This window comes from Eleutherodactylus coqui, chromosome 3 (assembly GCF_035609145.1).
Source record: "Eleutherodactylus coqui strain aEleCoq1 chromosome 3, aEleCoq1.hap1, whole genome shotgun sequence".
Taxonomy (NCBI): Eukaryota; Metazoa; Chordata; class Amphibia; order Anura; family Eleutherodactylidae; genus Eleutherodactylus; species Eleutherodactylus coqui.
Window position 1 is genome coordinate 62,511,476 of NC_089839.1, and position 18,846 is coordinate 62,530,321.

General features: G+C 44.1%; 1 protein-coding gene across 1 annotated transcript in view; it reads right to left on the reverse strand.

The window, feature by feature from the left end:
• The window catches only part of PLCB1 (phospholipase C beta 1), a 630,414-nt gene that overhangs the window by 220,618 nt on the left and 390,950 nt on the right, over positions 1 to 18,846 (reverse strand). The window contains exons 8-9 of the mRNA XM_066595662.1: positions 18,105 to 18,205; positions 14,664 to 14,830 (exon numbers count right to left, since the gene is read on the reverse strand). Coding sequence (XP_066451759.1) covers positions 14,664 to 14,830; positions 18,105 to 18,205 — 268 coding nt within the window. The remainder of the gene's footprint in view (positions 1 to 14,663; positions 14,831 to 18,104; positions 18,206 to 18,846) is intronic.

Sequence of the window (18,846 nt, forward strand, 5' to 3'; positions counted from 1 at the left end):
AACTATATGCACTTACAGTGGATGTCATTATAGCTATCCCTAGTCATTGTTGAACTGGAGTCTCCATCAGAGAACATGCACGACATGTATGCCTCTACTTTTAATTGCATGGTAAGCTTTGCTGATACCATTGTATATTGGGCATATCATCAATAAATTCCAATAGATTATATGTGAATCCATCAAAAAGAAATAGTCATTTGTTCTAAAAGTCATTATTGTTCTAGAGCCTCGGCCCTTTGTAGAATCACATGATAGTTTGGGTGGCAAATCTAATCCTGTGTCTAATACACTACCCAAGGAAGTGCTGCATGACTTAGATCCTCCTTTCGTCTTCTTTAAATCTCGGTGTGTAAAACATATTTACCCACAAGGAAGAAGGCTAGCTCTGTAGTGCACATCTATTAGATAGCAACTCTGTAAAGGGTTCAGTTTAGTTTTGGTGGGGAGCCTGGTAAAGGGTTCAACAAAGGCTTATACAGTTACTATTCACCTGTTCATCCTTCTGGATGAAAGCTATTTTGCATACCCCTTTTCCCAGGGGACACTGTCCGACCTCCATAAAACTCCTTATGGAAATGTTGTGGCCTCTGCAGAGAAACAATACCTCCTAGAGTCAAATTTCTATGTCAGGAGCTATGCTCTTTGGTTCTGAGCTAGGCATAGCAATGACTGTCCTTCAATATCCAATCCATGTTGGCCAAAACTAAAAACATTTTCTCAATTGAACAATAATCTTTTAGGTTGACTGTTAGGATTACTACACTATGTGATGCTTCAATGCAAATTATAATAAGATATTGTATACGACTACGCAGACCTTTAAACAGACTCCTTGGTCTCTCTCTTGTCCCCTCAGAATCTCAGGCTGCTCCCCTTCAACACTTTCCCAGCATGGTGACATGGCCTCCGCCACTTTAAGAGCCTGCTCTGTGCTCCTGCGTCATTCCCCTGTGCTGCATCACTCTATTTACCTATGAAGCTATTTTGCCTTTTAAATAGCACCTGTTGCACCCTAGAAGGTTCAGGCACATTTCAAGCACATAACTCCTTTAGCCCTTTTGCACCCTAGAAGGTTCAGGCACATAACTCCTATAGCCTTCGCAGTGCCCATTCTCCTCTCTCCCCTGCCACTACTGTGCTTGCAGCAGGGCAGGATCTAGTCCAGCTGCCATTGGAGCTGCTCTCAGAGTGGCTTTGCTGGTTTGCCAGTGTGGAGGAAGCGAGGAGCACTCCATCCCCCTTCTTACCTTGTCTCAAGTGGCAGAGAGGCCATGAGATCCAGGGCCAACTGCAATCTATGCTCCCACTATACTTATGTTCAGATATGAAAAGTCCACTGGGCTACTTTATACTGTACTTCTCTTTATTGGAGCATGTTGTAAAGTCTGGAGGGGATTGTCACTTGAAGTAACTGATTTGACTATTCATACCAATGGCCAAGTATGATAGAATAGGACAATCCATAGAGATATTGTCCATTCATTCATATGCATGGTGAGTGAATTAACTAAAATACAAATGTTCTAAAAGATGGTATCTGCTCAAACATGGACCAATTATTAGCAGACTTGGCTAATACTAGCCTTTTCTTGATTCGTGTATAGACTGAGAACTTACTAAGGTTGAATATTGTGTTTCATATAAAGACGGTACAGGTAGTAATTTTGTGGAGAGAACTAATATTCCTAGGAAGTTCGCAGACGGTTTACTAAGAGGCTCAGTGGTGTCTCACTGATGCATGAAGCTTAATTTAAGTATAGGCTTTGAATTCTCTATCATTGATCTCACAGGGACACTGCCACTTCTCATCTCTCAATGAAGACGAGCTGCATTGCTCCAAATATCGCAATAGGCATATATAATGACTCAAATGAAAAAAATTATGAGAAATTTTAATCAAAATACCAATAATACACTTTATTTAAAACATCTTTACTTTGTGATTAACACAACTTATTTTACTACCAGTGCTCCATTGGGAATGTATCACCTATACTTTTTTTACTAGTTAAAACCAGATAGTGATACATATTCCATTGTTCTAAGCTTTTTTATGGTCTGAACATGACTATGGGGGGTACCATCTTGCCTGAGCTGCAGTTAACAGGATTTAGAGATATGCTTTACAGCAGCCTCATGGGCCATTTACATAATGACTAGGACCTGACTCCTGACTCATTAGCTTCTATGGGAGACTGCTGTGGTCAAGCTTTGTGACCTGTGCAGAGGCCATTGTGTGGGAACGGGGAGGAGGGAGTTGTGACAATCAAGTATTGGGAATGGTGTGATCTTATTATTTATATATAGAGTTTACCTTTCATTGTAATCCTGCCTGTGATGATTATGACTACTGAAAAGTTTTCTCTACAGAACAGGAAGTGTCAGACTATCAGTGTCAGACTCAGTGATCAGTGTAAAAACTGCAGGTTTTTTAGAACTTATTGATTGACCCCACTAATGGGCTTGGCTGACTACTGACAGCAAGACTCCTGCTCTAACTGCTAGGAGAGGAGAAACTGCAGATCCTGGCAGTATAACCCTTTATATGTCACAATCAATAGCAAATGCAGCATGTAAGCAGATTACAGGGGGTGGGGGCTCCTTCTATCACCAATCGGCACCACCGCAATGCGATTGTAAGGTACCAACAGGTTCCCATGACAGCCGAAGGCCTGACAAAGGCCTCTGTGTCTGCTATGTAACTACGTCTCACAGGCTACTCTCATAGGTATAGTACTATGCACTACATAATTAATGCAGTGTACTATCCTAGTGATTGAATAATCACATCTTCAAGTCCCTTTGAGGGACTAAAAAATAGTGCCAAAAAAGTTCAATAAGGTTCAATTTTAAGAAAAAATACATGTTTTTTTCCCACAAAAACTCTTTTTAAATGGATAATATATAAAAAATAATTTAAAAGCCACACATAATAGGTATTACTGCGATTGTAACTGCCAATACAATGGAAACATTTTGTTATTTATCTCACACGGTGGATTTTGTAAAAATGCTTTTAAAATTATAATGCTGGAATTGCCCTTTTTCTTTGGTTCGCTTTCCAAAAAGGCAAAAAAGAGCAATGTAAATGTCACATGAATCACAAAATGGTACAAATAAAAACTACAGTTCTTACCACAAAAAGGAACTCACATAGCTCCATTGCCAGAAAAATATAAATGCAGTAATGCAGATTTAGTAGTTGTTCTTAAAAAACATGTTTTTATAGCGTAAAAGTAGTAAAAAAAAAAATAGATCTATATAAACTTGGCATCACAGTAATCCTGCTGATCCAGATACTTTTACGGAATGGCGTATGCCATAAAAACAAAACTTAAAAAAAAATGGAGGAATTTCTGTGGGGAGGGGTGGATTTCAACCCCTCCTAATAAAAAAAATTAAAAGCTATATCACATATTATATATACTCCGGGGTGGGGCCACTAAAAAATACAACTTGCGCCAGAAAAAAAAACAAGTCCTCATACGAATATCTCAATGAGCTATGGTTCTAGCAATGTGACAATAAAAATCATTTGGTTACAGAAGTGACCAAATAGGTTAACTATGGATCCTGACATCAAAAATGTAAAAAAGAATCAACAAAAAATAAGATGAACATGAAAACTTGATTTATGGGGCACTGTCTGATAACACATTTTATTTAATTCATCTGAAGTGACTAGTGACTGTTTTTCATGTGGAGTCTGTGCATGGAGTCTGGCTTTGCTTTCAATGCCCAAACATTGTTACAAGCCTTGTATAAAGAGTCTAACTTTGGCTTGAATAAATGCTGCCTTCCAATAGGTGGCACTGTGGAGGTATTATTCCATCTCTCTTATTTGCATATTACCCAGAGGAGCATGAATGGCCTTTTGAGTCTCCTCACTCACCATCTAGGTGCTCTCCCTAAGGAGAAAAGAGAGCGCTTCTGTTCATGTTTTGTGACATACAATTTCATCTTATGACACAAAGTTTAGTTTTGTGAAAGTTGACTTCCATTAGTCTCCATTCGCGTATTTGGTGTTAAAATGCTCATTACGATCCATGTGCTATTACTTTATATACTGTAAAAGACAATGACATTTTCCAATTTGAAGAGCGTTAAAACTCAGCATGATGACATGAAACGTCTATAGAACCTGCACTTTTGTTCTGCACATCAGCAGGACTAAAACACTTTATTCTCAGATCCAACTTTTCTTTTTCTCTGCAGATTTTACATTTCACATTCAAGTCAACTCTTGCTAAACTCCCTAGGCGCCGGCTTAATGTTCACAATCCTTTCTCAGAACAGTTCATTGTATCTTGACAGTGGAATCCAATGGGAAATAGGCTGAATCAGAAGTAGAATTGGGAATACTGACAAACATCACAGATCTATGTGAGATGTCAAACCTTGTCTAATGGTGCTTTTCATCAGACTATCTCCCCTGGGTTACGCAGCTCACACTCAGTGTGGTGCTCTTTATGCTTTACAGTTCACAGAGTAACATGCAGAGCATCAAAGTGTCGATACTGGCTATCAGGAAATTGGATTTATAAAGAACATGTATGGGGCAACCTGATTTACGTGGCAGAGATGGAAGACTTGCATTAGCAAATTCCAGTATAATGAATGAAATATGAATGTCTACATTACCCCACTGTAGCCTATTATAGATATTATTGTCAACATCTAACTCAGGATGTAACACATACAGACAATCATAATACCAATCACTTGCTTTTTAAGGGTCATATTAAAGCAACTGATTTCAGGGCAAAATTTTGTCCCAGGACTGGAGAAGATGTGCAGTTGTTGTTTTCTGCTGTCCCTCCAATCCTCTAGTTCCAGGTCTTGTTTTCAGCCATTCAAAATGGCTAACACAATCTTCAGACTAGCTGCAGTAATCCCCACAGTGCATTGCTAGTGTAAGACTACAAGTGCACTATATCTGCTTTTTGATTGGCCAGAGAGGCTCACATGATCAGTGTTGGCCAATCAGAGAGCAGAGTGCATTACGTAGTGCTGCAGCCATTTTGGATGACCAAAAGTGGGGTCCGAGACTGGCAGATTGGAAGGACAGCAGAGAAGAATAACCTCAAATAATATACTCCCCTTCCCCTCCTCTCCCAAGACAGCATTTATTTCCCGAAACCCAAGGGTTGCTTTAAGAAGCAAGAACAATGAAAAAGAAAACCAAGCATGGTGGCTTAGTCATTAGCACTGTGGGTTTGCAGTGCTGGGGTCCTAGGTTCAAATCTGTCTATGGGCCACCTCTCAATGGACTTTGTATGTTCTCTTTGTTTCCTCCTCCAGAGAAGGAAGACTAGACATGGTTAGTATTGGAGATCTAGGTTCAAATCTGTCCAAAGGCAACATCTGGTTGGGATTTTTATGTTCTCTTTATGTTTATTTTTGTTCTTATTCCTCTCCTCTGGAGCAGAACAGATAGGTATGGTCGTTCAGTTGTTATCTTTGCAGTGTTGGAGTTCCAGGTTCAAATCTGACATCTGACCAAGGACAACATCCGGATGGAGTTACCTTGATGGGATTTGAACCTAGGACCCCAGCACTGGAGGGCAACAGCGCTAACAACTGAGACACATTCATATAAAAAACACACACTTCCCCTTCTCCTTTTTATTTCTAAAATGACCTTCTGCCAATTTTTGCTAAAAATCAGGTCGGGATGACATAATCCAATTTTGCAAAAATTAAGCTGCCCGGTCAATCAAACACTAGAGCTCGACCCTATGGCACGAGATATGCAAATTACCAAACATTTAGGTAGGTCCCAAAAGACCCTGCTTCCCAACCATTATCTTATGAGAATTCTTTGAACCTCTTTAGGGGCCCCCCGAAATGACAGTAAAAAGAGTTACTATCACTTTAACATGAGATATAGGGTGGCTGTATAGGTTCCATAAGAAAGAAACATTTCTTTAGGGGTTCCCCATGATAAAATAGTTGGAAAGTACTTCAATAAGATGTCAGTTTTCTCTTCCAGTGCACTTTTTGATCAATTATCATCTGATGAGAAATGCTTAAATTGTCCACTCTTATTTAAGAGTGGACAAACCTTCCTACAGCAGTTTCCTAGTTCCCTTCCGCCTAGATGAAGTAAGCCTTAAAGGGGTTGTCCCGCGAAAGCAAGTGGGGGTATACACTTCTGTATGGCCATATTAGTGCACTTTGTAATATACATCGTGCATTAAATATGAGCCATACAGAAGTTATTCACTTACCTGTTCCGTTGCTAGCGTCCTCGTCTCCATGGCTCCGTCTAATTTCAGCGTCTAATCTCCCGATTAGACGCGCTTGCGCAGTCCGGTCTTCTCCCTTCTGAATTGGGCCGCTCGTGCTGGAGAGCTGCTCCTCGTAGCTCCGCCCCGTCACGTGTGCCGATTCCAGCCAATCAGGAGGCTGGAATCGGCAATGGAACGCACAGAGCCCACGGTGCACCATGGGAGAAGACCTGCGGTCCACCGTGGGTGAAGATCCCGGCGGCCATCTTCGCAAGGTAAGTAAGAAGTCACAGGAGCGCGGGGACTTGGGTAAGTACTATGCGTTTTTTTTTTTAAACCCCTGCATCGGGTTTGTCTCGCGCCGAACGGGGGGGCTATTGAAAAAAAAAAAACCCCGTTTCGGCATGGGACAACCCCTTTAAGAAAGAAACTCCACAGAAATACACTGATTTACTATGGAGCAATGGAACTTATGTGATCAACGGTTATAAAAATGTTCATGTTTTTACTATCATAATTAATTATTGTATTAAACTCACTAAAAGCTCTAAATCCCTGTAAAATGATGTCCCCATTCTTTTACGTGTTGATATAGAGATTTATTTTTTGCTTTATTCATGCAGAATAGAATGTTAATCTCCCATCCTGCTGGCAGGTATATATGCATTATAGGATGCAATTAGCACACAGTTAGAAGACTTTGCTAAGCGTGTCGGAGAAATCTACATTATATCTAAAAATATACTAGTACTTATTGTAATAAGAGACCCTGATCGGTTGATAGAAGAACATAAATATATGAATTATAATAAAAGCAAATTAGGCAAGAAAAAAATAGACTAATAATTGCTTATTGCTCCATTGAAGGAGTTGTTTATAAACGATATTAAAAATGTAGCAGGGGATCTATCATGAAATATAATGCTCAAAAATCTGCACACTTCCATAGAGAATAGTAAAATGGGAATTTTTAGATCTTTTCTCAATAGATATGAGCCCCATTGTATTAAACTACGTATTTCATAAATAAAGGCATTAGAATGAGGTTATCAAATGAGAGGAAACTGAGAATTAAAGAGGGGCTCTAGAAAAACCTCAACACATCCTTAGACCCAGAGGTGTAGTTAGGATTTCCTAAATCTGGGGCAAAAAGTTAGTTTGGTGATCCCCTCCAAGCTAAAACGTTCTAAGTTTACTTCTCGAAGAGGAGCTCTAGGTTACCTTTTTCTCAATACCCTGGCCAAGGTAAAGTATTAGAGTCAACATTACAAACGTATGTACTGTATGAAGGAAAGGTGCTTTCATCGATGATATACAATGAGATTTTTATAGTAAGAGTAAGACAAACTATGGAATGACTGAAGAGATAGTAATAATGGCAAAACAACAGCAGAATGTAAAACCCATCTACACATATAGTAGTAATGTGTAATAAACGTTTTAGGCAGGTGTGGAAAATAAGGGCACTTTCATTAACAGAAATGTTAATAGTTTGATGTTGGCAGTAGAGATGAGCGAACGTACTCGTCCAAACTTGATATTCGTGCGAATATTAGGGTGTTCGGGATGCTCGTTACTCGTAACGAGTACCACGCGGTGTTCCGGTTACTTTCAGTTTCCTCTCTGAGACGTTAGCGCGCTTTTCTGGCCAATTGAAAGACAGGGAAGGCATTACAACTTCCCCCTGTGACGTTCAAGCCCTATACCACCCCCCTGCTGTGAGTGGCTGGAAAGATCAGATGTCACCCGAGTATAAAAATCGGCCCCTCCCGCGGCTCGCCACACATGCCTTGTGACTTAGCTGAGGGAAAGTACTATCGTGCTGGAGCTGCTGTAGGGAGAGCGTTAGGAGTTAGTGTAGGCTTCAAGAACCCCAACGGCCCTTCTTAGGGCCACATCTACTAGTGTGCAGTACTGTGTTAGCACAGTATTTTTTTTTTTCTTTCCAAAATTGGATCTGCAGAGCATTGCGCCCTGCAATAGGGACAGAAGTGGGGGTTAGGCAGGGAGAGTGTTAGGAGTTAGTGTAGGCTTCAAGAACCCCAAGGGTCCTTTCTAGGGCCACATCTATCCGTGTGCAGTACTGTCCAGGCTGCTGTTAGCAGTGTTGCATTTTTTTTTTTTTTTCTCAAAACCGGCTGTGCAGAGCATTGCACCCGGCATTAATACTACAGGGATAGAATTGTGTAGGCAGGGCCAGAAGACATACATTATTCATTGAATACACGCAGTGTGGGTGTTCCTTGTAAAAAGCAGGGAAAAAATTCTATTTGGCCTGCCTCTGGCAGTACTCAGGGCTCTGTGTACGTGTGTGCTGTGCGCTGAACGTTCAGAAAAAATCAGACGCAGTCAGCTACGTTTTACCGCAGGCGTGGGCAATTTTTTTCCTGCATGGGAAATCCCTGATATGCTGTAGGTAGCGAATTACTTTGCATCACTGCAGTTCTGGGACAAATTGGCAGGGCCACAACACAGTTATTAAACTTAGTATTCATTGAATACACGCAGTGTGGGTGTTCCTTGTAAAAAGCAGGGAAAAAATTCTATTTGGCCTGCCTCTGACAGTACTCAGGGCTCTGTGTACGTGTGTGCTGTGCGCTGAACGTTCAGAAAAAATCAGACACAGTCAGCTACGTTTTACCGCAGGCGTGCGGCAATTTTTTTCCTGCATGGGAAATCCCTGATCTGCTGTAGGTAGCGAATTACTTTGCATCACTGCAGTTCTGGGACAAATTGGCAGGGCCACAACACAGTTATTAAACCTAGTATTCATTGAATACATGCAGTGTGGGTGTTCCTTGTAAAAAGCAGGGAAAAAATTCTATTTGGCCTGCAGGCTTGCGCCAATTTATTTCCTGGCTGTGAAATCACTGGTAATACAGCATGCTGAGGGGTAGGGGTAGGGGTAGGGCTAGAGGACGTGGACGCGGCCGAGGACGCGTAGGCCCAAGTGAGGGTGTGGGCACAGGCCGAGCTCCTGATCCAGGTGTGTCGCAGCCGACTGCTGCGCGATTAGGAGAGAGGCACGTTTCTGGCGTCCCCACATTCATCGCACAATTAATGGGTCCACGCGGGAGACCTTTATTAGAAAATGAGCAGTGTGAGCAGGTCCTGTCCTGGATGGCAGAAAGTGCTTCCAGCAAGCTATTATCCACCCAGAGTTCTGCGCCGTCCAGTGCTGCAAATCCGAATCCTCTGTCTGCTGCTCCTCCTTCCTCCCAGCCTCCGCACTCCACTACAATGACACATGCTCAGGAGCGGGAAGACTCTCTGTTCTCAGGCCCCTGCTCAGATTGGGCAGCAGTGGTTCCTCTCCCACCAGAGGAGTTTATCGTCACTGATGCCCAACCATTGGAAAGTTCCTGGGGTCCGGGGGATGAGGCTGGGGACTTCTGCCAACTGTCTCAAGACCTTTCAGTGGGTGAGGAGGACGATGACGATGAGACACAGTTGTCTTGCAGTGAGGTAGTAGTAAGGGCAGTAAGTGCGAGGAAGGAGCGCACAGAGGATTCGGAGGAAGAGCAGCTGGACGATGAGGTGACTGACCCCACCTGGTGTGCAACGCCTACCCAGGACAGGTCTTCAGAGGGGGAGGCAGCAGCAGGGCAGGTTGCAAGAGGCAGTGCGGTGTCCAGGGGTAGAGGCAGGGCCAGACTGAATAATCCACCAACTGTTTCCCAAAACGCCCCCTCGCGCCATGCCACCCTGCAGAGGCCGAGGTGCTCAAAGGTCTGGCAGTTTTTCACAGAGACGCCTGAGGACCGACGAACAGTGGTGTGCAACCTTTGTTGCGCCAAGATCCGCCGGGGAGCCACCACCAACAGCCTCACCACCACCAGCATGCGCAGACATATGATGGCCAAGCACCCCACCAGGTGGGACGAAGGCCGTTCACCGCCTCCGGTTTGCACCGCTGCCTCTCCCCCTGTGCCCCAACCTGCCACTGAGATCCAACCCCCCTCTCAGGACACAGGCACTACCGTCTCCTGGCCTGCACCCACACCCTCACCTCCGCTGTCCTCGGCCCCATCCACCAATGTCTCGCACCGCACAGTCCAGCCGTCGCTAGCGCAAGTGTTGGAGTGCAAGCGCAAGTACGCTGCCACGCACCCACACGCTCAATCGTTAACCGTCCACATTGCCAAATTTATCAGCCTTGAGATGCTGCCGTATAGGGTTGTGGAAACGGAGGCTTTCAAAGCTATGATGGCGGCGGCGGCCCCGCGCTACTCAGTTCCCAGTCGCCACTACTTTTCCCGATGTGCCGTCCCAGCCCTGCACGACCACGTCTCCCGCAACATTGTACGCGCCCTCACCAATGCGGTTAGTGGCAAGGTCCACTTAACTACGGACACGTGGACAAGCACAGACGGGCAGGGCCACTACATCTCCCTGACGGCACATTGGGTGAATTTAGTGGAGGCTGGGACAGAGTCAGAGCCTGGGACCGCTCACGTCCTACCCACCCCCAGAATTGCGGGCCCCAGCTCGGTGGTGGTATGTTCGGCGGTGTATGCTTCGTCCACTAAAGCACCCTCCTCCTCCTCCTCCTCAACCTCTGTCTCGCAATCTAGATGTGTCAGCAGCAGCAGGACGTCGCCAGCAGTCGGTGTCGCGCGGCGTGGCAGCACAGCGGTGGGCAAGCGTCAGCAGGCCGTGCTGAAACTACTCAGCTTAGGAGATAGGAGGCACACGGCCCACGAACTGCTGCAGGGCCTGTCAGAGCAGACCGACCGTTGGCTTGCGCCGCTGAGCCTCCAACCGGGCATGGTCGTGTGTGACAACGGCCGTAACCTGGTGGCGGCTCTGCAGCTCGGCAGCCTCACGCACGTGCCATGCCTGGCCCACATCTTTAATTTGGTGGTTCAGCGCTTTCTGAAAAGCTACCCACGCTTGTCAGACCTGCTCGTAAAGGTGCGCCGGCTCTGCGCACATTTCCGCAAGTCCCACACGGACGCTGCCATCCTGCGCACCCTGCAGCGTACTCCTACTGTACACTGATGATGGGCAATAACCCGGAAACAGCTGTATGTACATGGAGTCTGGCTTTGCTTTTGATTCCCAGTCATTGTAACAAGACTTGTATAAAAAGTCCCACTTTGACTCGAAGGAATGCTGCCTTTCAATAGGTGGCACTGTGGAGGATTTATTCCATCTCCCTTATATGAATTAAAAAGCCCGGTCTGACTGGGGCATGCAGACACCTTGACAGAATGAATAGTGTGTGGCACATAGGTTCCCCATTGCTATGCCCACGTGTGCAGCTCCTGATGGCAGTGGCACAGGATTCTATTTCTCATTGCTTCTGTACAGCATTGTGGGCTATCGCTCCGCCCCTTGTAAAGAGGGTCGCTGCCTAGCCGTGCCAACCCTCTGCAGTGTGTGCCTGCGGTTCCTCGTCATGGCAGACGCACTTCTAAATAGACATGAGGGTGGTGTGGCATGAGGGCAGCTGAAGGCTGCGCAGGGACACTTTGGTGTGCGCTGTGGGGGGGAGGGGGGGCGGTTGGGCAGCATGTAACCCAGGAGAAGTGGCAGTGGAGTGTCATGCAGGCAGTGATTGTGCTTTGTTGGAGGTAGTGTGGTGCTTAGCTAAGGTATGCCATGCTAATGAGGGCTTTTCAGAAGTAAAAGTTTTTGGGAGGGGGGGGCCCACTCTTGCCGCTATTGTGGCTTAATAGTGGGACCTGTGAACTTGAGATGCCGCCCAACATGTAGCCCCTCGCCTGCCCTATCCGTTGCTGTGTCGTTCCCATCACTTTCTTGAATTGCCCAGATTTTCACACAAGGAAACCTTAGCGAGCATCGGCGAAATACAAAGATGCTCGGGTCGCCCATTGACTTCAATAGGGTTCGTTACTCGAAACGAACCCTCGAGCATCGCGAAAAGTTCGTCCCGAGTAACGAGCACCCGAGCATTTTGGTGCTCGCCTATCTCTAGTTGGCAGTTAACAAAATGCAAAGTGAATGAACAAAAGAGAAATCTAAATCAAATCAATTTTTGGTGTGATCACCCTTTGCCTTCAAAGTACACTTGCACAGGGATTTTGTAGAATTATAGACAGGTGTATGATTAACCAATTACATCAAACAGGTGATAATAATCCTCATTTTCAGATGTAGGTTAAAACACAGTCATCAACGGAAACAAACGCAGGAGTGCAGGAGGCTTAAAACTGGATGAGGAACAGTCAAATTCTGCTGCAAAGGTGAGGTTGTGGAAGACAGTTCTATGTCAGGCAATTCACCATGGCAAGACTGAGTACAGCAATAAGACACAAGGTAGTTATACTGCATCAGCAATGTCTCTCCCAGGCAAAGACTTCAAAGCAGACTGGGATTTCAAGCTGTGCTGTTCAAGCTCTTTTGATTAAGCACAAAGAAACAAGCAATGTTGAGGGTCATAGACACAGTGGTTGGCCAAGGTAAATTAGTGCAGCAGATGAAAGGCACATCATGGTTACTGCCCTTTGGAATTAAAAGATGTCCGGCAGTCCTATCAGCTCAGAACTAGCAGAAATCAATGGGACCCAGGTACATTCATCTACAGTTCAGAGAAGTCTGGCCAGAAGTGATCCTTATGAAATAATTGTAGCCAAAAAGCCAAACCTTTGACATAGAAACAAGGTCAAGTGACTCAATTACTGTATGTACAAAAACATAGGAACCGTGGTGCAGAAAGTGGCAGCGGATTCAGTCAAAATGTGAAATATGTGGCTGTAACAGAAGACAGTTTGTTCACCGAAGGGCTGGAAAGCAGTACAATAATGAGGGTCTGCAGGCAACAGTGAAGCATTGTGGAGAGCGGTACAATAATGAGGGTCTGCAGGCAACAGTGAAGCATTGTGGAGAGCGGTACAATAATAAGTATCTGCAGGCAGCAGTGAAGCATGGTGAAAAGTGGTACAATAATGAGTGTCTGCAGGCAGCAGTGAAGCATGATAGAGAGCAGTACAATAATAAGTATCTGCAGGCAACAGTGAAGCATGGTTGAGAGCGGTACAATAATGGATGTCTGCCGGCAACAGTAAAAAATGGTGGAAAGCAGTACAATAATAAGTATCTGCAGGCAGCAGTGAAGCATGATAGAGGTTCCTTGCAAGTCTGGGACTGCATTTCAGAAAATGGAGTTGGGATTTGGTCAGCATTAATGGTGTCCTCAATGCTGAGTAATAGATACCCCTAATGCATTGCCATCAGGGAGGTGTCTAATTGGCTTCACATTTATTCTGCAGCAGGACAAAACCCCCAAACATACAGCCAATGTCATTAATAACTATCTACAGCATAAGGAAGAACAAGGAGTCCTGGAAGTGATGATATTCCCCCTCATAGAGCCCTGATCTCACATCATCCAGTCTGTCTCGGATTACATAAAGAGACAGAAGGATTTGAGCAAGACTACATCTACAAAAGATCTGTGCTTAGTTCTCCAAGATGTGTCAAACAACCTCCCTGCTGAGTTTTTTTCAAAACCTGTGTGCAAGTGTACCTAGGAGAACAGATGCTGTTTGAAGGCAAAGAGTGGTCACACCAAATATAGATTTAATTTAGATTCCTCTTTTGTTCATTCACTTTGTATTTTGTTAATTGGCAAACACAAAGTATTAATACTTCTCCTTTTGAGAGCGCTCTTACTTTGCAGCAGTTTTTCCACACCTGCCTGAAGCGTTTGCACAGTGCTGTATATCATATATCTAAGGGTATGTTCACTTGTAGTAGAAACGCTGTGGATTGTCCAAGGGGACTTGTCTTCTTCTGGATCAAACATGCAGTTATAATAAAGGCTGCACTTAGTGAACATACATTTCAACCTGCATAACTGGGGATAAATTCTACTTGGAGATTCAAGAAAATGAAGGACTTGACCCTTGTCAGTAGAGTAGGGGGTTGCTACACTGGGGAAGTATAAACCATTATATACAATGTTATGGCCGTTAGCAACAGCTGGTGTTTCTACCTCTGATCGTAGCCATCAGCATCATCAGGATCTTCTATGCAAATGACGCAACACTGTCCTCCCAGGTTTCTTCTCCAACTATTTCTTAAAGGGCCACAGAACACACCCATTTTTTCTGTCTCTGGCCTATTCATATGGCTCCTGGGTTATTTAAGGCACCCTACCTCCCTGGAAGGTACCTGAGCAATAAGGTCCGTAGTGTTCCAATTGAAGGTTTTCCTGAGTTCTGCTTACTTGGTTCTGACCCTTGCCTATATACCCAGCTTTCCCAAATTCTGCCTATCCTGACCTCGACCTATTTTCTGTCCATGTCTTACATGATTGCCACCTGCCCTGAGCTCCCGCCTGATTTATAAGATCAGAGATTCTTCACATCACAGATGTATTTTCTAATGCAATGCTGCTATCTAAAATGTTTCATACCATAATTACGGAACTGCATGCTGTCTGTTGACATATAATTGTCTCACCTTTTGATGCCAAGCTGGTGTTAGGCTCATATTTCTCAATTAGCTGCTGGACTTGTTCCTGTTTCAGTGGTGGATAGAGAATTTCATTTAGCCGTGGATCCCGCTGCTTGGAGTTAATGAATTCTGTCATCTGGTCAACAGTGAGGTATGATTTACTTTTTGTGCCACTGCAAAACAGCAATATAATTGTATATATAATTGACAATAAGTTATGTTAAGAGATAATAATAATTAACACTACAAAGGCTAATGACAGGACAGGCTGGACATTATAAAAGAAAAGGTTGCGATATGCAAATTCCCAGGTCACAACTTGGCACATTAGAAATACAAACTGAGCAATTATACAAAGATTATATTAACATTAAATTAACACTTAAAAAATGAGAAAGAATAGTAAAAGACAATATAATCTTGCCTCCTGTTTAATTTTATTAATCTGAGATGACAGGGCAGAGACAAAGCATTAACGAGTGTCTAGTTAAGATTTCCTGTTTCAGCATTGATAGGCTTACGTTCCCCATTCATCAACCTCAGGCCTATTTCACCCAGCCGTAGGAATTTTTATGTGTGCCCGCCGGCACAGTAAAAACGCGTGAATGGGCTCAGAAATCTAGCGTCTGCGTGCCTGCTCACACTGCACAAGCCCCGACGCATATACACCGACTCCACAATGCCGTTGCCTCCCCTTCCCTCTTGCTCGCCAGTTCACCTCCTCTCTTTCCTTCCAGCTGTTTGCAATGGGAGTAGGCGGGGAGGGGGTGGAGCTAAGCACCACCCTCCCCCTTATCCGCAGCCAGCAATGGGAGGGAGCGCAGCTAAGCTCCGCCCCACCTCCTCACATTGCAAACAGCCAGAGAGGAGGAGAGAAGAGGGAGGGAGTTTTGCAGTCACGCTGCTAAAATCCCTCCCACCCTCCCACCTCCCTTCTCTGGCCGCTGTCATGGCTCCCATTGGAGCCCATGCAGTGGCCGATGTATTCCGAACAGAAAGATAGATCCAGGACTATCTTTTTGGCCTATCTCTTGGGCTCGGCATGAAAGTGCTCGGCGCCATATTGCCCCGGCCAGGTGCTTTTACAATGCGGTAATACAGCCATGTGATCTGATGCATTGGAATCCAATGCATCAGATCGTAGCGTATATCGGCCGGCCGTGAAAACCGGCTGATATACGCTTGTGTGAAAGGGCCCTCATCCACATAGCACTAAGATATTAGCATCAGATCTGTTAAAGCTGTCCATATAGCTTCAACAACAACTACCAGACAAACAAAAATTTGCCCAACGGATAATTCCGCCATACGCACGAATGTTTGGCTTGGATGAGTGTTTGGATGTTTAGGGACTTAAGCTGTCACCAAACTGCTCTGGCAGCAAAAGGAAGCAAAAGGATCAGGTGTTAAAAATCAATGTCTCTGACCATGTCAGGGAGAAGTTGAGCGGTAAAGAGTCATCCAGCCTTGCGGTTATTGGCAGGTTCAGGTAACTCGAATGTGTATGGGGACTGTAGGTCCTGTAAATTGTGACATCAGTTTTCCATGGTCAGATATGCTTTTCAAGCACATTTCACAGATGTTCAGTCGGATTGAGATCTGGAAATTTTAGGCCAAGTCATGACTTAGGAATATGACAAAGAGTTTAAAGAGTTTCTGAACAATTTTTGCAGTGCGGCAGGGCACATTAATTCTACTGAAAGAGGCCACTACTATTAGGACATATTGTTGCCGTGAAGGAGGGTACTTGATCTGTACAATATTTAGGTAAGTGGTACATATCAGATCCACATGAGTGCCAGGACCTAATGTTGCTCAGGACATTACACTGCCTCCATTGGTATGTCTTCTTCCCACAGTGCATTCTGGTGCCATCTCTTTGGCAGCTCAGTGACACACATCCACCTGACCATCCACAAGATAAAAAATACAACGTGATGCACGAGACCAGGCTGTTTTACTCCATGGTCCAGTTCTGATACTTGCATGCCTGTGCACTCTTGTAGGTCTGTGGCTACGCAGCTCTATACGCACCAAACTGCCATGTCATGCTTGTTCACCTTTCCATTATAGCCAGTAGTAATTCTTTCGGCAATCTGTGCTACAGTATCTTTTCTGCGGTATTGGACCAGATGGGCTAGCCTTTACTCCCCATGCTCATCAATGAGCCTTTAGCATCGATACCCTGTTGTGGGTTCATTAGTTGTCCTTTCTTGAACCACTTTTGGTTGGTACATTGTCCTTTCTTAAACCACTTTTGGTCAGTACTAATCACTGTTACTGGGGATACCCTTCAGGTCCTGCCATTCTGGAAAAGCTCTGGCCTACTCAACTTATGATCACAATTTGGCAAAGTTGCAGAGATCCTTACACTTGCCCAGTTTTCCCACTTAAAAGACAATGACTTCAAGAACTGACTCTTCACTTGCTTCCCAGTATATCCTACCTCTTGACAGTTGCCATTGTCACAACATAATCAATACAATTCACTTAACTTGCCAGTGTTTTAATGTTATGGCTAATCAAGCTACTGCTAGTTCAGTTTCAATTAAGCTTTTTAGGGCGCAGTCAGACGAACATGTTTTAGGTCCGTGGGAAATGAACACTTCTAAAAGAACCAACGGGGTTGTCCTTGTCAGGGTGGATGCTCTGTAAAGCCTATAGGTATAATTCATTCTAGACTTCCCTATATGTTCCACTTTTTCTTCTACCGACTTAGGTGTCTGGACTATTTGCTTGCATCCTAATACATGTGTATTTTTAAGCATCTATACTAAAAGTGAATTCCGCACATCTTTCAATGATATGATTTACAATTAAGAACCTGACAGTTTTGTCAATTTTACACCTTCTAAAATACATTCTAGGGATTATCCCATACTTAAAATGAACCTATCAGGTCCCCTAAGCTGCCTGAGCTGTGGTCAGCAGAGTATAGTGCCAGACACACTGATTCTGGCCATCTGCTACTTATAGCAATTAGTTTAGTGGTTTTGCAAATCTTACTTTTAAAAACTTTGCAGGGCCGGAATGGAGATGAGTCCGATGAAGCTCAGGATAGTCATATATACACCCCCACTTCCCCTGCCCTTCAGATGCTGATTGATAGGTCCTTCTGTTTGCACAGCAGTATAGAAGGACCTTCCAATCAACATTTAGAGGGAGGAGAAGATCGGAAAGGGGAGTGCATATATGAATATGCATGAGCTTCATTGGATTCACCTCCAGTCCAGTCCTGCAAAGTTTCAAAAGTAAGATCTGCAGAACCTCTAAACCAATTAGTATAAGTGACACAATGCTGAATCAGCTTGTCTGTCACTATACTGTGCTGGCTGCTACCTGAGCAGCTTAAGAGACATGGCAGGTTTCCTTTAAAACGAGTTCTGTGTATGTAAAACATCCCCACAGCCACAGACAAGACAGGAAGAGAATGTAAGAGTTCCTTACAACTCTGCGAATATATTGTCAATCTCAGGTCGGTGACATAGGTTATTTACGAAGGCTCTGTACGATTCTGATGTGAAGTCATCCTGAGGGATGGAATCGCTCTGTGGAATAGAAAAACAGATTTAGAACAAAATACTTGTTTTAAAGTATGGATGATTTGTAGATCACATATTATGTTCCCAAAGGTGTGGGTATAGGAGGTGCAGAAGTATTAGTCACATACTACCCCTTTGCCACCTAAGTATTATAAATGGTACATGATAGCATTAGGGCCCAGAGCTTCAAGCTATACCTGTTGCCTATTCTATTTTACATGCAAGCAAGACATCAAGATGAAGTAAACATATCATAAACTCCTTTACAATCTTAACCTAAAGAAAAAACCTTTCGTTACCCCTTTGCAATCCAATTTTGGATTCAGGGTTTTCTAGGGGACTTTCTCTTTCTGCCATTATACAATGGCGCCATCTGCTGGCTAGAGTCAGTACTGTGGTATGGGACATGCTGGAGAGGCCCCAAACAACAGAGCGGCCAGTAATATACAGTAAGAATACCCTGCCGGACGTCTTCCGACAACAGAGCTGTACAGGCTTCAATCAGAATGTCTTCAGACGTCAGACAGTGGATTGGAAAGGGTTAAAAGCTTCCTCTATTACATTTTAAACACTTCATAGAATAATAAAATCCATTATTAGAAAATAAACCCCTCAAAAGCACCATTATAGTAATCACTCGGCGGCCT